The 17,132-nt window shown below is 40.1% G+C and overlaps 1 protein-coding gene across 2 annotated transcripts in view; it reads left to right on the top strand.

The window, feature by feature from the left end:
• LOC142138382 (S-adenosyl-L-methionine-dependent tRNA 4-demethylwyosine synthase TYW1-like) overlaps positions 1-17,132 on the top strand; it is a 121,776-nt gene that overhangs the window by 41,849 nt on the left and 62,795 nt on the right. For both annotated transcript variants that reach the window (XM_075195025.1, XM_075195024.1), the window contains exons 8-11: positions 4,834-4,951; positions 11,137-11,189; positions 13,063-13,181; positions 15,799-15,908. In XM_075195025.1, coding sequence (XP_075051126.1) covers positions 4,834-4,951; positions 11,137-11,189; positions 13,063-13,181; positions 15,799-15,908 — 400 coding nt within the window. The remainder of the gene's footprint in view (positions 1-4,833; positions 4,952-11,136; positions 11,190-13,062; positions 13,182-15,798; positions 15,909-17,132) is intronic.

The following is a 17,132-nucleotide window of genomic DNA, read 5'->3' as shown; positions in this document are numbered from 1 at the left end:
ATTCGGATTCGAAATCGAGGCAAAACGTCATTGTGACGTCGTCTGATCTCATAGCTCGGTTCTCACGATATTTGAAATGCATAAATACCCGCCTCCACAGCAATCCATCGCCATTTGACAGAGGGAGAGAGCAGGGTTAGGTCACAGGCTGTAGTAGAGCAGGGACAGAACAATTATTGTATACCTTATTCTTTCAATTATTATTGAAATTCTTCTAGCAATTGTTAGAGCAGGAAGAGAGGAGGATAGAGGAGGCATTTTTTTGAATATTTTGCACTACAAGTGCTTTGGGGTGTCTCATATTCCCCAGTATGAAACAACAATTTTTCTGGCTGCAAAAAGTCATATCTAGCAGTACTATCTATTGAATAATTTGCACTACAAGTGCTTTGGGCTCATTAAAATGGATTCAAATCAGTCCACATATCAGCAGGATCAGCAAGCAGGTGCTGGCACCAGTCCTGATGGTAGTGTTCCCAGTACGTCAACTGGTCTAGCTTATGTAAATGTACATAGTCTTTTTAAGTCAGGGAAAAAAACACCCCCCAAAAAAATATAACAGTGTTGAAGAGAAAAAGAGCTGTAACTGATGAAAAGTTAAATGGCGAGAAAAATAAAATTGCCAACATGCCATTTTACACTCTATTACTACCAGATCTAAAAATGTTACTGAGCCTTCTTCTTGTACGGTCACTCGTGACCAAGCTAGACCAAGTAATTTGGAGTATAAAAGTGGTGCACAACTACTGTTACGCGTCAAAGCCAAGCTGCAAGAAAACAGTAAGGCATTAGAGGATAATGTATGCTCTGAATCAGAAATAAAAACAATCCCTGTGGAGAGTCCATCCAACAGTAGGATGTCTAATCGTGAGCATTCTGTTAGTGTGCCCATAAAGGAGGGCCCTGTCAGCAGTTCTGCTGATGTGTGCCTGAACAGCCCGAGTGTAGCCGGTGATACACCAATTGAGGATGCCACTTTGGAATTAGAAGAGGATGAGGGTGAGATTTGTGTAGGCGACGAGGGCGCTAATGAGGATGTTGATGAGGATGAGGTTGTTTGTGTAAGTCCTGCACCAGTGGGCAGCAGTTCTGGCACGTGACAAGAAAAAGGCCATTGTCATGCCTGGCCATAAAACAAAAAAATCCACTTGTGTGGAATTATTTCTACCCAAATCCAGACAACAATTGTATAGCCATTTGTAGTGTATGTCAAGCCACAGTCAGTCTAGGGAGGGACCTTAACCATCTTGGAACCTCGTCTATGTTACGCCATTTAACGACAGTTCATGGCAAAGTGTTGGGAAAAGCTGAAAGTTCTTCCAAAAGAATTACAAGCACTCCATCATCCGCTAGGAACCTCCGGTCACGGACATCCCGACGGCTACATAATAAACCCCACCACACCATCCTCATCAATATCCTCAGTAGCGGTCGGAGTTAGCCCTGCATCCCACTTATTAAGGCTGGATGACTCCTGCACTATAATTGATTCCTCTGAAGAAAGCGTTAGTCCCACTGCTGCTGCTGTTGCTGCTGTGGGGGTGAATTGTCAGTTCAGAGGAAGGCCAAGAAAAAGAGCAGTCCTACATTTCAACAATTAACTGTGAAACAATCATTTGCTAGGGGAAGCAAATATGACAGCAGTCACCCAGTCGCCAAGCGAATCACAGACGCCATGGCTGCCATGTTAGTGTTAGATCTGTGTCCAATATCCATAATAAATACAGCTGGTTTTTCACAGTTAATTGAGGTTTTGTGTCTGCGTTACAGAATTCCATCGCGACTCCATTTTTCCCGTAAAGCTATTCCACAACTATACCAAAAAGTGTGTACAAATGTAGAGATTGCGCTGAAAAATGCCATTCTATACAATTAACCACAGATATGTGGACAAGTGGAAGTGGGCAAACCAAAGACTATATGACTGTGACAGCCCACTGGGTTGGTCATTCACCTTCACCAGCAGGAACAGCAGCAGCATGTACACCACTACGTAACATTTGTCACAGGCAGGCCACTCTTTGTATCACCAGCTTCACTAACAGGCATACGGCTGACAATTTGTTACGCAAACTAAGAGAAGTGATTGATGCATGGCTTATACCACTTGGACTCTCCCCAGGGTATGTCATTTCTGATAACGCCAACAATATATCCCCTGTTTTGCTCACACCATCAACTTGGTGGTGCAGAGCTTCCTAAGAAATAACCGTGAGGTGCAGGAGATGCTTTCGGTGGCCAGTAAAATTTCAGGCATTCTGCCACAGCATGTAGGAGATTGCAGCAGCTCCAAGAGCAGTTTAACTTGCCCTGCCACCAACTTAAGCAAGAGGTGGTAACTAGGTGGAATTCCACCCTGTACATGCTTCAGAGGATGGAGGAACAGCGCAAAGCCATCCAAACGTATTGCACAAGCCATGACATTGGGAAAGGAGGGGGGATGTATTTCACTCTTGCATAGCGGGGAATCCTTTCAGTGCTGTGCAAGGTGCTGAAAGCATTTGAAGTTGTGATGTGAGTGCAGATTCTGCTAGTTTGAGCCAAGTCATTCCTTTAATTAGACTATTGGAAAAGCAGCTTGAGAAACTGCTGAATTGCTTGCTTTCATCTCCTCCTTCAAAATATGTTGGCCTTGTCGATCAAGTACTTCATTCGCTTCACAATGATCCTCGAGATATTAAGATCTTAAACTCGAATCACTACGTTTTGGCCACTGTGCTTGATCCAAGGTTTAAGACCTACATTAAGTCTTTACTTGTAAATGAGCGAGATGTGAACTTTTGCAAGGAGCTATTGCTCAGCAAGTTGGCCGCTGAACTGGGCCTTGGCTTGACGACATGTCCTCCTTCAGTTTCTCAAGCTGCTGCTGTTCGTAAAAAATTAAATTTTCCAAAAAGAAGCAGGGAAGACGCAGAGGGCAGACCAGAACAGTTTAACATCTGGGCTGGTTTGAAGGATTTTTCCAAAAAATGTGTGACCTTGCCCATAACTCCAGCCAATATGAGTATTAACATGCAAAGGATGGTGGAGGATTATTTTCAAGAGGTACTTGAGATGGAAATGTCAGACAGTCCCTTTCCTTACTGGGAAGAAAAGCAGGCCATTTGGAAACCCATGTACAAACTTGCTTTGCAATACCTAAGCTGCCCACCCTCCAGTGTGTACTCTGAACGAGTGTTCAGCACAGCCGGGAACTTAGTCAGGTTACTTCCCAAAAATGTGGAGAAAATTATGTTTATAAAAATGAACTACATCTTCCACGAGGAAGGCCTTCACCATCAAAGACATCCAAGCACTGACTGGTCTCTAATGGCGGATTCAAGCGGCGATGAATTGATAGTCTGTGATGATGACGTACACACTGGTGAGGATGAAGCTCCAGATGATGACAATAACATCTTTTTAAAACTTTCTATGTAAGTGTAGGGTGCAATCTACCCCCAAAGAGGAAAGGGACTTGGGGCATTTCCATATCACGTACCGTCTTGAAAGGCTGCTGTTTGGGCAATTTCTCATTATGGGTAGGTTGTCATACACAGACTGAGCCCAAACTGCCTTTGTCCATTTCAATTCATATTGTACAGTCTATAACGGCTGATTTTTTTACTATATTCTACAAGTGGAGGGGGACCTATAGAGACAGAAACCAAACTGCCTTTGTCCATTTCTTTACATATTTAACTATAAGTGTAGGGTGTAATATACACCCAAAGAGGATGGCTGCATTGCCAATATGCATAGATGGAGAGGAAGACCAATCTGGTTTGTGTGTAGAATTAATGAAGGCCTACCAGGAATTAAACTGTTTTTTGGATAATTTATTCGCTTTACAATTACATTACTTATCCAAGAAACAGGTGGAGCACTAAATTTGGTTAGTTTATGCCCAATAACATTGATTTTTCAACAAAATAGCAAAACAAAACCAAAACACAGGGGTCAGTGAGCTTCTCTACTTTCGACAGAATTTGTATAGCTTGAGAAATAGAAAATGTGGGTATGAAATGTGTGACCCAAATTTTAGAATTTTTTTCTGATCGCTAAGGTATCTTCTCACATTTTGTTTCTCCAGTTTACAATAATGAAAGCATCAATATCTGTAAATACATTTCATAGACCATTTGCGCTACATTTGGATGCATAGTAACTAGAAATATTTTTTGCACTGAAATGTACACCATAGAAATAAGACCATTTTTTAAATTTGTTTGGTTCATTTTTTTTTTCCTTAAGTAGAAGCTATTCTAAGCCTGTACCAAAAAAGCAAACCTTTTCTGCCCAGTGAACAAATGATTTAAAACAACAATCTCATAAAAAAAAAAAATATTGTCATTTAAAAAAAAAAAGCACCTCAAAAAAACCCGCAACACTGTGGCAGGCTATAAGAAGAATGTCAGAATTTACAACTTTTCCCTACTACATTTCTATATGCTGCTATTATGATTTATGATTCAGGACCACTACTATGGCAACCACAGTCACATGATGTGGTCAGCAGAGAGGCTTTTGAATGTCCCACCACATTCCCCCCCCCCCCCACCCCCCATGCCATTAGGTAACATGGTGAGAGCTGTGGGCAAGCTGACTGGTTGCAAAAAAAATTACTTTCAGACATAGAGAAGGAGAGCTTTTGAAAAAGAGATAAGGATTTGTAAGAGAATAGCGAAGAGAATGACTAATAGACACGTGCTTGAAAGGTTCTCAACTAGTTGTTCAAAGAAAACAAATATATATATATATATGTGTGTGTGTGTGTGTAATTTCTCTGTTTAAAATATATCAGAATGCAGAGAGTTGATGCTTATTTAATTATTATTAATTTTCTGTCCCCAGAGAGAGCAAGATGTTAGTGGAAATGTGGGAAGGGCTCTCCAAAACTCTGACTCCAAAGACGTGGATGAACCAAGAGAAATGATTACTCCTGCTCTCCAGGAGGCCCTCACTAAGCAAGGTATGTTAAGCGTGAGAACTGCATGCATTAACTGTCCGTGACATGTGTGGCCTGCCAAGTATTAAACAGAATAGCCTAATGCAATGTTTACTGAAGGAAACTGAGATCTCTGCTCCCCGTTGAGACAGATCTTTTGAGGTAATGCACACTGCATTTTATTAGCTACTTTTGTCCATTTGTGTTTAAAGCAAAATTCAGATTTAGCAAGCCTTTCACAGAAAGATATTCACAACATTACTGGTACTTTTTGCTGTTTTTTTTATTGCTGTTTGTTTAATTGTGCAACAAAAAATAAGCTTGTTAAATTATATGATCATCTGGAGTGTTTTGTTGTACAAACAAATCGGTAGTTTTCTTTTTTGCAGATGCATGTTTTGAGTGCAAGGGTCAGACAGAAAGTTTGGGTAAAACATAGTGTTTTGCTTATAAGTAAACATGCAAAAAATAAATTGTACATACGTGAGGGGGATTAACATATATGAGGAGTGCATTCTGGGGGCATATTCTACGTTTTTGGTTTTATGAATAACACTTTTTGATCCAGTAATGCATAGTTAATTCATGTATATGAGTTATGCCCACTTGCATAAAAGGCATAGTCCTGTATATTGGGATGCACATATCTCTGTGCATCTACCACACCTGGTTGTCATATGTGTCTGAAAGATCTGGCTGATGCCAATTTTCTATGTGTGAGAAGTGCTACTGCATTATTCTGTTTATCTAGCAGAGGGTTTGAAAGCATTTGTAAATTGCCAGTCCCAAGGAGATTACCCTTTTGTAGTAATATAACTATCCAATACATGATTTAGACATGCCCCTTGGTTAGAATTTGAGCGTGCACATTAATCAGGATGACTAGAGCGCCCCCTAATATCTAGTAAGTATACTATTTCAACCATCAACATCAGACATCTGTGAGTCATTAGCATAACTTATTTCTGTTTAATCAAAATAACCACTGTTTTATCATTCGTAAATGATTGAAATATATGGGGGTGATTTGTATACCTAAGAAGGTGACTGCCAGTGATTTTGGCACATTTGGGCTCCCTCATATCCAATCTTGGTGCCTCTGTATGTTTTGCAAATAGAGCAACAGACATTTTTAGATTTAAAGTAAATCACTTACTGCTTCCTTCGTGTATACTTTGCTATAAAGAGCCAGGTGGACGCCCAAACTGAGGAAGTCTAGCGCAGAACCCACAACGCGTTTGAACAAACACTATTTCACATACTCTGCCAACTACAGGTTTTTATCATACCACAGAAAACAACTGCTCTGATGGCACTTTAGCTTGTCCATATGGATTACAGTAGATCTGTGTAATTAAGGATCTTTTTTAGGGCAATTGATATTACTTATACTCATAGTTGGCTCACCCTGTTCATGTCGTTACATGTTACAACAATTAGTATGACCGAGGAACAGCACACTGAATTAAATAACCATTCATTGCGTACAGAAAAGGGGATTACTACATCTTTATTAGACTCTCTATAAAGGCTTTTATCTTGCCTCTGTTTTGAATCATCATTATCCATTTATATAGCGCCACTAATTCTGCAGCGCTGTACAGAGAACTCACTCACATCAGTACCTGCCCCATTGGAGCTTAGTCTAAATTCCCGTGTATTCACACAGAGAAGGAGAGAGACTATGGTCAATTTAATAGCAGACAATTAACCCCCAAGTATGTTTTTGGAGTGTGGGAGTTAAAAGCATTATGTAAATCATTATCCCTGCCCCCAAGTGCCTCTGTTAAGACATTTGGGGAGTTATGATAGTATTATCAAATGTTAATTTTACCCTTTTAGATTTGATTCTTGTCATCTGTAATTCTTTTTTCCAATGAAAACACCTGCTTATGTGATTTAAGTGATTTTACATCAATCACAGTCAACCAAAACAGCTGCTGAGTTACTGAAGGGAATTGTTACTTAATTTTCATCCAAAAAGAACAATAACCTAGCTTAACTTTAATTGCGCATCTCTATGCACTCCCTCTTTATTCTGTGTAGAAATGCTTTACAATAATAAATGTCGCATTTTAAAAACCATATAATTTTTTCCTATTAAAATGTTTGCATACAAGTGAACGAATGCTGCCTTTTTTTGCAATCCGTGTGTGTGTCTGTGTGTATATTAAATTTTTGTTTGTGGTGGGGCTGTGTGCTTACGGGTACACCAAGAAATTATACATATTTAATTTAATTTTGTATCGCTAATAGGAGGGACCAGCTGTATTATAAGTGCCATAAACTTTGTTTCTTTTCAGAGTGGCATTTGGGTTTCTAAAAGGCTAAAGTGTTCACAATTTGTCAACTCAGAATTGTGAAGCTGGAGCTAGTTTGTTGAATCATTTTTCATCGTTTTAGTCTATTTGAAGTACCTGTAAAGATCAAAGGGAAAGACAAGAAAATGTGGTTAGAATTTGTGATTTTTGTAGGACAACTATGTTAGTGTGACATCATTGCATTAAGGTATGAAATTGAACCAGACTCTACCATATTGCTTACTGAGCTGCTTATCCAGTTTATTGGATTTTCATTTTGAGGTCTTAATTCTTAATCAAAATAAAGCAAGCCATGCTATTTCGTTAGGGTCGACTTGGACTTATTATTGGCACTCTAGCCTGCAGATGTTAATGTCATTCTTCTATATTGATCAAGAAAATTGAACCACCATAATTTCCAAGCATATTAATGTGTACTTATTGTATTGTGAATGATTACCTATGCATGTTTTACCTTGTAAATTAGTACAAATTGTTAATGCTACATTGGTGTCTTTCTATGGCCTCTTATAGGTTTTGAATGGGTAGGTAAAATCTACTGTATCATGTTAGCTTCTGATGAGGTTCATGGTGCTTTGAACGTGTAAGTAATGCTAATGAGTGACACATCCACATGCAGGGATTTTTATCAGATTCCTAGTTGATCTGAAAATCAGAAATCCGATAGTAGTCATTGTTTAACTGTTGATGCCACGGAAAGCTCATTACTTTTACACTTTGATTATCACTCTTCATTCAAAGTTTGATACTCAGCCAAATAAGTGCATCAGCCCAGACAGCACAGAAAATCTTTGGCCATGGAAGCAAGGTCATCAGCGATGTGCCAAGAAAAATAAGCTCTGCAGTAATAAATGTATGGACAAATATTTGAACGTTTAAGTGCTTATTCAGGTCTTACCTTGATATACTGGTGAAAATTGAAGTCTTGTCTCCACAAAGATAACTACCAAACTGAATTATGATTAAGATAATGACATTTTTTTGTTATCAACAAATGCAGATGTATAGCAGTGTCTGTTCAGATTATGTATTGGCTTGAACTGGCAGGAGGTGTCACTTTTTTGCTTACATTGACAGAAAAAAAAGATTCTTCTAAAGATACTATTTGAGTCTTAACCAGTAACCGAGGTGACAATTGATCAAAGGTTGTTTATGCAACAAAATGTGTGACATTACAGCTAGTGCAGACAATATACAATGTACACAGAACTCTTATATCTACTGTTGTAACTCAACTACGCCATCTCCTGGTGACAACAGTCTGCTATAAATTCACTTGTTGCTGTACAATGAATTTATTAATGGAGCACAATTGACATTTGTAAATAGTGTTGCTATGATTTACATTATTTTGTAGGAACTTTTTGCTGTTTATTGCATATTTTTTTTCTGTTTGGCACTTCTCCACATCTTACCCTGCACCTATTGAGGCCCCAAATTATGTTAGTACTTTGATACCTATAAATAGACAGGAGTCTTCCTGTGCCTATTTATACGTCTTGTGTGCTAGCCATTTTCTCTGCACATTTGTGTTACCAGCTGCGGCGATTCCAATAGCCGTCGCAACTTGCTCTCTTACCCTGGCTTTGTCCTGGCCGTCTATATGACGACCAGGACTTCACTTCCAATTTTGTCCCAGCTGTTGCGAAGGCAACGGTCGGGACGCTCGGAATCAGGATCGCCGCATCCCGGCATGACAGCTGGCCGGGCGCTTGCGCAACTAGGGTAAATTAATCAACAGCCTCCTGAGGCTGATTAACTTCTGCAGGGTGCTATTGGTGGCTCTATGTATTTAAGGCAGGGAGGGCTTAGCCCCCCTGCCGGTTATAATTCTCAGTCCCTGGTTGCTGACCTGCTACTGTGCAGTGTACTGTTCCTTGGATTGGATTCTTGTGTATGACTTTTGGCTTGTTTTATGGACTTTTGATTCTTTGCTGGTGACCCTGACCTTTTGCCTGTGACTCGGATATTCTTGTCTTCTGCCGGCCCAGACCCAGGTCCATTGCTTGGACCTCACCTCGCTGCCTGCTATCTGCCATGTATGTATGTATGTATGTGTGTATGTACAGGGTCGGAACTAGTGAGCTGTTGGCCCCGTTTCCCTGTTTCATGGCCTGCAGCAAACCCCCCCCCCCCCCTCCTGGGTTGACATCCATGCAATGTCTTTGTCTCCCACACATATTTAGCTGTATCAGCAGGGAGTCCTGAATCAGTCTCAATGAAGTCCTTAGCTCTTATGAGCTTGTGGATGGGTTTTGGCTTCCAGAAGTCTGGTTCAAGTCCCTCCAGATGTTGTTCCCTCACAAATTGTCCAACATCCAGGTAAGACCAAGGTGCAATTCTGTTGTAAGGAAAGGAGCTGTTGCTCTTGTCGCAACCAAGGGACCTCCAGAGAGACAGGAGGAAAAAGCGGGAAATTGACTTCCCAGCTGAGCAAGTGTTCTTTTCAATCAAAGTCCTGTGGACACAGTTGCAAATAAAGAAGGCTTGCAGCATGGTGGGGATATCCGGTATCCCTTTCCCTCCTTTTGAGGGGCTTCTTGTACAAAGCCAACTGCTTCACTCTGTCTATTTTTAAGCCCCAGATGAAGGGGAAGATGGTCTTGCAGACCGCAGAAAGAGGTGGCCAGGCTTAGTCCGTGCAATGGAGAACGGGAGGAATCTCGTTGTGCAGCACTAATGCTCTCCCTTCGATGGTAAGGTCACTGAGGCTCCACAAACTGACTTTCTGTCAGGCTACCACCAGGTTTTTCTTTTCAACTCTTCAGGACCACCTCCTCTCCACCAAATCAAACTCCAAGAGGAAGTCTGATTTGATTGTGAAGTGGAATGCAAGCAGGGTCTGACAGGTGCCACTGCCCAAAGAGCATTGTCTCTGACTTCCTGCAGTTGACCTTTGCCCCTGAAGCTCGGCCAAAGTTCTCAGATGAGTGCTCTTAGCGCAGAAGACAGTGACATCATCCTTCTAGAGCGAGTACTCTAGACGGTCTGGACCCGGTGCAGTGATTAATCGGTAGTTGAGGTGGGAGATGAGCAAATGAATTAGAGTTTTGGTTGCATTTTGGGTAAGAGAAGCATATATTTTGGCAGTATTGTGTAGGTGGAGGAGACGACTGGGAGACTAAATTATGGGAATAAAGTAAATGTAGATGATGGGGTCAAGTGTCACACCTACTCAGCGGGCTTGGGAGACTGAGGAAATTGTGGTGGTGTTGATGGTTAGAGTGATATCTCTGAGTGAAGGAAAGGAGAGAAGCTCTGTTTGGAACATGTTGCTATAGATATCCATGTGGAGATAAGAGATAGATGGTTACACAAGATCGTACAGAAGGGGGTTAAGGGAGGAGTGTTTGATTTGGATGGTCTTAAGATAACATTAGAAAATATAAAGTTTTTCACGGCAAAGTTCCAATACTGCTCAAATTTTGTTTCTAAATCTAGACATGCACTTTTTCTGAACTGCTTTTGAAGCAAGTAGAACTATTTTAAATCCATGTGACACGTATTCATATATATCATTTATAGTAAATAAAGCTCATGAGCTACCAACTTTCCTCTGTTGTTTTACTTTTAACTAAACGTTAATTTCTTACGCTTATGTTTTCATACTTTTTTATGATATATTCATCTCCAGAACAAAAAAAAAGCATGTCTTAAGTCCCTTTTAAAATATATTTAGTTTGTTTATGTAGCTGCCTGCCACTGACACATTAAAATAATAGCTGTGAATTGCATCGCTTATAAATCCAAGAACTCTGCAGAATTAATTCAGAGGAGGAAAGATAAAAGTGCCAAGATAATTGATTGACCTTGCAAGCCAGTAATAGCTGCTTAGTGGTTATAGGGTGGATTACAATTTTGTTCTGAATTCTCCCTTCCGCTTTCCAGGTTACAGACTGATTGGAAGCCATTCAGGTGTTAAGCTTTGCCGGTGGACAAAGGTATTTTGTTTTGATTAATACACATTTCAGTTTTGGTCCCATTGCTTTATTGTGTAAATAAGTCTAATTTGCCAAATGATATTAAATGAATTTCAGTGTATTCAGTCATTGCCATGTTTTTTATTTCATTTATTTCCTAACCGTTAAAGAATTGAAATAAAATTTTGCAAGGTTTTTATGCAAAAAGTGAAACCACATTTGGTTTCAGGAAAGGAAACAAATTGCCAAAACCACTTTAGTCAAAAGGAACATGTAGGTTTATTGATGGGGTTTTTGTCCGTAAAATAGCGCTTGTAATCTTAGTATGTATATAGTTATATAGCATCTCACAACAGGAATAAACATTGCGCCAGTTTCATCAGAGCAGATACAGAAATGTCAACAAAGAGTTTTGTCTTTATGGGGAGGTAAAGTCAGGGAGAAAAGGATGGCAGAGAAGCCGAGGGAGAGGAGAAGAAAAAGAGGAAATAGTAGTAAAGCTAAGTTTAGAGAGTAATATTAAGGGGCAAAAGGTAAGTGTATGTTATTATATGGCCCAGGGTTTCCAGGTTTTGCAGAATAATATTGCAGAGTTGTTTACAGTGGCTGTCATGTATTCCATACGTTAAACATACTATATCCTAGTCATCACTGCGGTAAAAGTTGGGCCAAGTGATTTCCAATCTGCAGCGAGGTGGCAGCAGAGACAAAGTGGCAAATTGGCTTAATTTGATGTTTTGTAATGTCTATGGGGGGTGGCAGAGGGAGCTGGTAATACTTAGGAGCTGGAGGTTGAGTAGTAAGACTAATGGGTGAAATTTTGCAGAGAAGACCATTAACTAATTTGGGACGAGCACCAAATATACAGAAAGGTACCAAGGGGTTAGGCCCCCCTCTGGCATCTATAAGAAGCACTTTCATATTGTTTTTGACAGAAATGTGTTATGGCAAAGGGAGCGGCACCAAAAGTGGTTGTGGCTGGATCACCCTCTAACAGCTGTAGGATTGGCTTTTGCTGCTGCCACTACTTAGGCTCCCTAGCGGCACCTAGAACTGGTTCCATCTGGGTAACTCGCTGCTAGTGTACCACCTTGCTGGGCACCTAGCTGGTACACCTGACCCCTTGCCTTCAGATGCCACTATGGAGCCTAGTAGTGGCAGCAGCAGGAAAAGCCAATCCTACAGCTGTTAGAGGGTGCTTTTGGGAAAATAAAAAGGGAATGGTGGAAGGGAAACGTCAGCCGGTCCCCAGCAAAAACGCACAGGGTGACATAGGAGGTCCATCCTGTCACATTGTTTTATTAAAGTAGTGGTGTATCCTACAGCAACAAAAGTAAACAACTGTCTGATAAAAATGGCTGGAAACACAGAAAGAAGCTTTCTGTTCAGTTAAAAATGCAGGTAGACATTTAGAAACAGACATGTTAAAGCATTAATGTTGTCTACACATGGAAACCCCATTTGGTTCTTCATGGATAAAATTTAACCTTTTAAGTCGAAAAGCAATATAAAACTATTGTTAATGATGATGTTTCCCTAAGCAATATCCATCGATGAAGAACCATTTCTATGTGGAACTGTGAATCACACAGTTCCTGTAACATCCCTAGTATCACTTTATTAACACAAAAAAAAGTCCCTTTTTTCCAGTTATTTGTCATTATTTCCTTTCACACGCTTTAAGTTAATTAATCGGCAAAGGAGGGGGCTCACTCTTCATTCAAAAACAAATTTAGTATTCGTTTTTATCATATTTGATGTACCAGTATATGTTTTACAAATGAAGTCTGATTTTTTTTTTTTCTTTTTTTTTTCTTTTTTGTATTTTATTTAGCAGTTGTGTTATTTTGTACATAAACATGTGCATTATAGTTCTGTTTACTTTTTCTCCCAGTCCATGCTGCGAGGCAGAGGAGGCTGTTACAAGCACACATTCTATGGCATTGAAAGTCACAGATGTATGGAAACTACACCCAGTCTGGCTTGTGCTAACAAATGTGTCTTCTGCTGGAGGTACCTATTCCTATATTACATTGCAGAATGCAGTCCTGCTTACTGTCTGTATTCATGTAAGAATAATGTACATGTAATTTAACTCAATCATGTATAGCTGTAACACTGTTCACTGAAGATTTTTTATTTTTGCAATGAAATGTTCCATTAAATATTTTTTTTTGTTTTCACTGTAGTGTGAAAATACCTATTAAATATTGTTATTCAGAAGCTATGATCCTATAAATAATGGTATTCCAGTTAGCAGCCTCCAGGTCTGACAGCAGTTGCAGGGAATATTTCAAGTAACTAGCCATGAAAGCTATTCAGTGTAATGCTTGCTGAGGCCCCAGGTTACTAGATGCTCGACAGTAACGCACAACTTATGTCTTTATGACTCACTGTCAAAATTATCATAAGGGGATCTGATAAGAACACCAATAGTTCACTTGTAGGACACATTGATTAATGCACGATGGCTGAGGCAAATTAAAGAATGTCTCATTGTGTTCTGATCTCATCTTTCAACAGCGTTTCATTGCCTTATGCAGTTCTTTCAAAATTTTACAAGTATGACATTACAAAAGCATGGATTTTGATTAAAAATGCTACTTTAAATACAGTTGGTATTTAAACATGCGATGGTGGATAATTTTGTTTTTAATTCTAGTCAATGTAATTGGGCAGAGTGAGCTGAACAGCGAATTGCAAACCCATGTACATTACAGTGCAGCGGTTTCATTCCATATATATATATATATATATTGAAAGGAAATTGCGCAGGACGCTTATTTGTATAATTGCCAGTACACTTATTTTGGATATTTTGTGTAGATTTTGATATAGGCAATCTTTATTTCTGAAACTTTTCTTGGGGAATTCTTTTCTTTGAGGGAGATGTGTATTGTGCAACTGTTTGAAGAAAGCACCCATACTAAAAAGACCTTTTTGATGTGTGAGGGAGGTCTAGCACCTGAAGGCATAGGAAGATGTAACTAGACTTGCTGTCAGATGTCCACTGTATCCAAACTAAGATGCAGGATATCACAGCAAGGTTTTAAGATATCACCGATAAGTGTAAATATTTTTAGCTTTGCAATGCATGTAAATTTGTTTTGGTAAACACCACAGCACCCTGATTCATAGTAAGCAGCCCAGGTGTACCAGCACGGGAGTGGACTAAAAGCGACAGTTACCCAGAAGGAACGTTGTTTTGGGTGCCGTATTAGAGTCCAGTGATGGCAGCAGGCTCCTCCTACTGTGGCAGGAGGAGCATATTCGGAATAACGAAAGGGGACGGTGGCCCAGTTGGTTCCCAGCAACAACAAACAGGGTGGCATAGGCGGTCCATCATGTCACAGTAACTTGATACTACTGGAAACTTGACACTACTGGAGTGCAAGTGTTGGGTCCTGCACTGTTGACAGATGGATGTGGAAAGCTGGTCAGCACTGTTAGACCCAAGCTGTTCTAGCTGATCACACTCCAAAGATAGTGGATCAGCTGCTTTTCCTCTGAGCAGGATTTTTTTTTATTTATTTATTTTTGCCCAGTTCTTGCTGATATTGCTCCCCTAGACCTGCTGACAATGGCTATTTTATGGCTTTATTCAAATTAAATTATTGATGAAATAGTGTATGTTGATATATGTATTTTGTACAACCTCATTTATACTTTGAGAAAAGTTATGCCAAAAATCAGGCTGACTTCGCTAACATTTGCATTCTGTGGTATACATTAACTGCTAGGCTAGCATTGCTTCATGGAAATATTGAAAATGTGTAATTCTACCTGTATTTGTAGAGGCAGATCATATTTTTCCAATAAGGAATTATTTTTCCTGCAATTTTCCACATGGAGATTACATTCAGTGCCTTCTCTTTGCAACAATGGAACTTTTAGTAGCACCCAGTGTCTTCTAAATCAGTAGTTGTTGTTTGTTGTTTTTGTGTGCAAAACATCTATTGTATGTGAAACTGTCATTTGATCCCAGCGCAAGCTAAAAATAAGCATATCTTTTACAGTTACAATACTATCTGTCTGTGATGGGAACCCTGGAATGCTACCTGTTAATTAACTAGGAAGACATGATAGCTTCATACTGTTTGGAGGTGCTTTATTCCCTGGGTTCCTGTATACATGAAAACGGAGCTAATTAATAGTAATAAAACTGGTTGTAGGGAAAGATGAATCAAGTATGTGTCTTTCAGTGGGTTGTATGGTGCGTTGCAAGCACTGTTTGCACTAAGCTCTCCTATCATTGAAGTAGAATTGATGGCTGATGTTATGAATTGATCTAGCAATGGAAGTCTCCCAGTGACAAATAATATCCCTTTTATTTTCCAGTAGGAAGGAGCGCTCTCCCATGCATCTTCTCTTGGGTAGTGTCTAGTGTGGTTTAGTCTGCTGTGTTTTTATACACATGCAGTGTTTTTACAACAAAATCTTTCTAGTGTGACATAGGAACAGCATTATTACACTGTTGTAGCGTATTACCACTTCACAGTGCTGCAGTTTCCTAGTCTGAAAACCGTAAAGTCGCCAGTATGACACTACCCTTTTGTAATCTTTTTGTGGAGTCCGTTTGCTGCTTACAGTCTCCTCCTTGTATGTAATCTTTACTGTGTTTGTCCCTCAGACATCATACTAATCCTGTGGGAACTGAATGGAGGTGGAAGATGGACCAGCCTGAGAAGATTGTGGAAGAAGCCATTGAAAATCACCAAAACATGATTAAACAATTTAAAGGTAGGATGTTGTCCTATATTTATTATTATTATTATTTATTATTATTAATTTTTATTTATAAGGCGCCACTAGGTGTCCGTAGCGCCGTACAGGGACAAACGAAATTACAATACAAGGAGAGACAGCACAGTACAGTAAACAATAAGCACAGTAACTCAGTGAGCTCAAAGCACAGCAAGGGCGGGGGAGGGGAGAGGGGTAGGTCTGCGTACGACGGAGCCCAAGAGGGAGGGCACGGATAAAAGGGAGACCCCCGGGGGGGAGAGGAGGGAGGGGACAGGGGGAAGAGGGTCCTCGAGGAGGACGACCAGGTTGCTGGAGAGCAGAGTTAACAGTGGTGAGACAGGAGGAGGGGTGACCCTGCTCAAAGGAGCGTACAATCTAAAGGGTAAGGTAGACAGACAGAAAGACACGGGGGAGAAAGGGAGGAATGGAGGATAGAGGAAGGGGAATGAAGGGGAAGAGGCAGAAGAAAAGGAAGGTAATTAGGTGGGATTTATAGTAATGTTGCCTGGTAAATTTAAGTATGTACCCTCAGGTATGCATGTACACAACTAATTCTCACTCTCTGGACTTACTACAGGAAAACAGCAGCATTCCCCTGTCTCTTCCTGCAGTCAGTCATATAGGCTGGCTGCAAGAAGACATGGATTGACTACCAATCACTGAATGGTTCTTCATGCAGTAACTTATCATGTAGGCTAAATGCATAAACAGGTATTTGGGTGAAGATACCTGGCAAGCCTTTATGATAATATGCAGGTGCTGCTCCTCTAATGACCCTATTGTACACCCACATACTCTGAGGACATGGTGCTGCAAAATGTCCCACAGCATAGTTCTGAAGGCTCTATTCAATCCATCTTGCTTTGGTGATGGGAGCTATGTACCTTTCTATGTTGCCTGATGGTAAGAAGAGAGGTAAAATTAAACAAACCAAACCTGTTGCTGAAGAACCCAACCTTTATGGGACATCTATTGGTTTGTCCTTGGTATTGATTCTGAGAGTTGGTCTACTACAAATGTCACGTGTGTAATCTCTGTGTATTTGTCAGATAGTTTGAAATTTATGTAGCCATCTGAATGTACTAATTTACTATAAGTATCCACTTTGACACTGTTAGGAGTAATTGTTTTTTATTTTCAGTGACCAACCATGGAAACATCACAGTAATATGTGCTAGAACTGCAACTACTCCCCAGGGAACTAGAGGATAGTGTGGA

This window comes from Mixophyes fleayi, chromosome 2 (assembly GCF_038048845.1).
Source record: "Mixophyes fleayi isolate aMixFle1 chromosome 2, aMixFle1.hap1, whole genome shotgun sequence".
Lineage (NCBI taxonomy): Eukaryota > Metazoa > Chordata > Amphibia > Anura > Limnodynastidae > Mixophyes > Mixophyes fleayi.
Note: the sequence above shows the minus strand (reverse complement) of the source record. Positions and strands in the feature narration are given on the sequence as shown.